The 5404-nt window shown below is 40.2% G+C and overlaps 1 protein-coding gene across 1 annotated transcript in view; it reads right to left on the bottom strand.

The window, feature by feature from the left end:
- The window catches only part of LOC101855125, a gene marked incomplete in the record, with an annotated part of 24206 nt that overhangs the window by 4227 nt on the left and 14575 nt on the right, over positions 1-5404 (bottom strand). The window contains 2 exon segments of the mRNA XM_005104745.3: positions 768-850; positions 2415-2496. Of these exon segments, the coding sequence (XP_005104802.3) occupies positions 768-850; positions 2415-2496 (165 nt within the window).

The raw sequence follows: 5404 nt of genomic DNA, 5'->3' as shown, positions 1-5404 counted from the left end.
TATATATATATGAGGGATAATGTTGTGAATTTATTTCCTTTTATCTCAGAATGTCACTACGCAATTGTTGATGTCTCTCCAAAACAATCATCTCTTTGTTCAGATCAAAAGTCGTGGTTTTGACTCTGGTTGACATTGGGATTGTCAGTCTAACTCTCAAAAGATTAATTATTATTTCAGTTGTTTATGGTAATGATTTTACGCCCCAGTCGACACGATTTAGATTATTTAGGCGGCGGGATGTTTTATCGACCTGCCTATCATGGGTAATTCAAGCTGAGTGGTAATCAACACCCGACCAAACAGACGAAAATACTCGACCCAGCAAAATACACACACACACACACACACACACACACACACACACACACACACACACACACACATACACACCCATGCATTCACCAACCCACTCTCCCACTCACCCACTCACCCACATATGCACACGCTCACTCACACATTTACCCTCTCACACACTTACGCTCTCACTCACATACTCACCCACCTACCCATCATGATCATGATCAAGATCATTATCATCATCTTCATCATATTTGTGTTCGCTGGTTCTATTGTAGGATTTTCTAGTCCCACCTTCCCCAATATCTCAACCTCTACTACCACTACCACCATCACCAATACCACCACCAACACCACAACTATTTCCATCACAACCATCACCCCCCCCCCTCCACCACCACATCATCATCCTCATCCTCATCATCTTCCTCATTATCCTCATCATCACCATCATCACCAGTGCGTACTTTTTTACGCTGGTTCCTTTGTAGGCGTTACTGGTCTCTGGTCCCCCGATACGTCTGCCGTGATCTCTGATATCAGTCTCAGTCTGAAAGGAAGGAGAGAAGAAGAGAAACAGGGATGAGCCGAGATTGGCATGACAACTCACGACACTGGCATGCTGTTAGCTCAGTTTTGAATCTTGTTGAGCTATGATATGGAAGAGGCTGATTTCTTGAACTTGATATTGATGATGATGATGATGATGATGATGATGATGATGATGATTATGATGATGATGATGATGATGATGATGATGATGATGATAAATAATAAAAAATAGAATACATTTTTAATGATCCCAGAAAAGCAATTTGCTTTACAATCGCAAGCATAGATACTTAGATACATACTTATAAATACAGATATACATAAATACATACACCTATTATACATATACTTACGTTTACTTTATCCGTCCTCCTGTACCTCCAGAGCGTCTGGAGGAGAAAGTCTCTAGTAAGTTGGATGGTCTGGCTGTGTGGAATGTTATATGTTTTCAAGATAGCCTTCACATCTTCCTTGGCCTTCCTCTTGCCTTGTGTCCTAATTTTGTGTGTGTACTATTTACTGACAAGCTGGTGAGGTGCCATACGTGTCAGATGCCAAAACCACGTGATTGTTTGCCCTTGAATGTAGTGGAAGATAGGTGTTTTTCCCTTCATTTCTCTGATCCTGTTGTTTCTGATCATGTCCCGTCTGGTTTTGTTGACGGTTTCCCTTAGACATCTCGTTTTGCAGGTGGTTATCTCACGTTCCAGACTTTTGGTCAATGTCCATGTCTGGCATTGGTAGGTCTAGGTGGGGATAAAGAGTTAATGAGCTTGGCTTTGATCTCAATGGGGATGTTAGGATGTTTGAGGAGTGGGGCAAGCTGATAGCTGACGCTGTTAGCTTTGTGTAATTTAGTCTCAATTTCTCCTCATCTAGCGTTGTTTTACTCACACCTTGAACAACTAATTTTTCTTTGATGGCCTCCTTTACTGTATCATTCCACCAAGCGGTCTGCTTCGCCTGCCCTCTTCCGGTGTTCTTCGTACCGCAGGCTTTACTGAGTGTCTCTGTCAGTGTGGTCTTCAAAACTGACCAGGTTTCTTCTGCTGTGAATTTTGAGCTGTCTACTTCTTCCAGCTTGTGTGACTTCTGTCTCCATTTCCTGTTGTACTACTTCCTTCTAAAGCTTTCTTAAATTATCTGTCTGTGGCGTCTGTTCCCTTTTCTTTTTCCTTTTCTTTTTTCTCTCTGCAACTTTGTAAATAGGATAACAGGACGGTGGTCAAAGTCCAAAGCTGCGTTTGGGGTGGATCTCGCGTATGTGACTCTGCTCCAGAACAATTTCACAACCATGCCCTGTTTTTCGAGCTGGGGTTGTCGTGTCTTTCTAAAGGGCACACCCCAGTGACCGCCCATCTGATCCCCGTGTCACCTACATTCGCTTGACTTTACTCTTGAGTCTAAACTCAATACTCACTTAGCCTCTGGAGCCCCGTGGATGATGATGATGATGATGATGATGATGATGATGATGATGATGATGATGATGATGATGATGATGATGATGATGATGATGATGATGATGATGATTCAAAGAATTTAGTCACCAACGGACTTACCATATTGGTTTCCAGGTTGAATGGGTTCCAAGACTGGAGAGGATTCATGTAGATGATCTCCAATGGAAGAGCATAGGTATACCTATTCATTTGAAAAAACAAACAAAAAACAAATACAATTATTATAATAATGATGATGACGAGGACGAGGTTGAGAAGAAGAAGAGGAAGAAGAAGAAGAAGAAGAAGAAGAAGAAGAAGAAGAAGAAGAAGAAGAAGAAAAAGAAGGGTGATAGGGGAGTGGGAGGAACAAATAATTGTGGTATGGCATTGAAAGCTTTTACATGGTGTGACGTCGCTTTTTTTGGTAAGTGTTTTACGGCATTTGCAAGAGCAAAAAGGTCATACGAGATGTCGGGACATATCAATCCAGTTTGGTAGGAATTGATTTTGAATTTTGACGTCGCTTGAGGTGGTGAGCTGAGGTGTGATATTGTGTGATATAGTAATGTTGACTTTGGTATCATGGTGCTTTTTGTTTAGTTTTGGTAAGAGTTGTACGGCGCTTGCAACACAATTAGGTCATATAAGTGCCGATGATTAGAAGTGTTACAAGAAAGTAACAAACATACAAAAAAGGAAGAGAGATAAGAAAGATAGGAAAGAAGGAGCAAACCACACCACAGCACCAGCCAGCTACCCGTTGTCATGGTGTGTTGCCGTAGTATGTTTTGGCTCAGTTTGGTTTGGCGGAGAGTGATGTATGTAGTGTATCGCAATGTCGCGTTCGAGTGGAGTCGAAGGTCATGACGTAGTCGCGTGCTGCCGCTTGAAGTGGCTTGGTTTGGAAGAGGGGGAGGAGGAGAAGGAGGAGGAAAAATTGTTTTAAAACCTTTTACAGCCTTAATTGTTACATTTTCACTTGCAATGTAACATTAATTGTTTCTGCATATACATTTGAAAAGACAAATTTCACATTTGAACGCACTGTGTGCAAATTTGCACTTTCTATGTTCATATTTGAAACTGCACGCGACGTTTAGCCTCCCTATGTCACATTTTACCTAACTATATCACATTTCAGTTTGATATGCTCACATTTGAAGAGGAAATACTAATAAAAGTCAGAAGTTGGAGAGAATATAAAAATAACATTCAGCTCATGATAATTTGGTGGGGTGTTATTCTGTTTCGTATACTGTGTTGAGATCTTCTTCTTCCTTTTCGTTCCCCTGCTAGATCTGAGGGGTTCTTCAACCTGCAGTGCAACTGATTTATACGCATGTGACCAGTAATGCTGTTTTCTTAATAAGCAGATGTCCCTCTCTTTCAGGCAGCCCCACTCCGATTTCGAAAGTACTCTATACGTTTTTATACTAATTAGAGAGGCTAAAACAGCACATAAAAATGAATGGCTGGTGACTCTATAAATGAATTATTGTTGGTCAGGTACTGATTAGAATATTTTCAGTTTGGTAGGAATTTATTTTGAATTTTGCCCAGGTGGACTCCAAAGCTCACTGCTTTTTTTGGGTTGGGTGTTTTTGGTTACAGTATGGAACCTTTTAACAGTGAGTTGACAATATGTGTTGTAGTGGGGCTGGGTGTTGCATTATTGGGTGTGGTATGGCACTATATAAAATAATATTAACCCTTCCAGTCCCAGTCATTATTTTTTGTGCACTCCCTAACCCCAGTTCCAGCCAATGCAGCAGTATTTCAGTAAAAGAGGCATGCATTCTAAAAAGTGATGTAGTATATTTGTAATGCGGTTTAGATAATAACATTTAACAATACCAAAAGGTAAATGAACAAATATTATGAAGATTAAAGTTTAATTAAGTACGGTAATTTCGAACAAAGGCGCAAATTTTTCAGTACCCTCCGAAACTGAGACTATACGTTCTTGGGACAGTGGGAGGTACAAAAGCGCTGCTAAAAATATCATACGCGCATGGGGCTGCAAGGGCCAACACAAACATTGCATTTAATTTTGTCTAGCTAAAACAACCAATCACCAGCAAACTCAACATGTTTTATTATCTGGACACAATGTCAGCGCGAACCCTCGAATCTGTCAACCTGCAAAGTCATAATACGAGTCCGACAGTCTAACCGCAAGATTCCATTCACAACAACAAATTGCATCATTCTGTAGAAATTTATGCTAAATGAGATATGATATAGTGAAAAATGAAAAGGTATACGATTTCGTGGTTGAGCAAATACAATAATATTAATATGGCTAATATTGATCAGCATGCTTTGCTATTACACGGCTTATTATGGTATGCCCGCTCGTATAGCCTAGCACATAGTTGAGAGCGTCGTAACACTTTTACCAAACTGAAACTTAATAATATTATGGTATGGTAAGTCACAGTATTGTATGCTACAAAATTATACCAACTGAGTTGGATTAAGGTTGAAATGGTATTTTATGCTGTAAAACAAGTATATTATTTAGACAGAACTCGTGTTGTGTTCCCAGACTTCGATTTCTGTGGTGTGCAGGTTTGCCTCCATGCCTTATAATAATTGATAGAGTGCAAAAGCCTGGATTTGACTTTCGTGTGGGTGCACAATTTGTCGAAAATCTTTCAGCAATGTGATGTACATGTATATCTCACATACGCCCGGTGGCCCCGTTCTACATAACCGAAGCATCCCATCTCCTAAATGATTCAAACTACCGAGATGGGTAGAGATTGGGGAGGGTGGAGGTCATCATCTATAACAATAATATTCTATCAACAAATCAATGTGCCTAAACTTTCGTCTCTCATCCTTGCCACTGATAATACAATAATATACTCGTACTCTAACAAGGAACAATAAATTATGTTGAAGACACACTCAACGGTTACTGGATTAAACAACAACAACAACAACAACAACAACAACAACAACAACAACAACAACAACAGCAATAACATCACCATCATCATCATCATCATCATCATCATCATTAACCATCTGCACCACCACCACCACCACCTCCACAACCATAACCACCTGGCTGTGTGGAATGTTATATGTTTTCAAGATAG

The sequence above is a fragment of the Aplysia californica genome, unplaced genomic scaffold, assembly GCF_000002075.1.
Source record: "Aplysia californica isolate F4 #8 unplaced genomic scaffold, AplCal3.0 scaffold00433, whole genome shotgun sequence".
NCBI lineage: Eukaryota > Metazoa > Mollusca > Gastropoda > Aplysiida > Aplysiidae > Aplysia > Aplysia californica.
The sequence above is the reverse complement of the archived record's forward strand: the minus strand, read 5'-3'. Positions and strand labels throughout refer to the sequence as shown.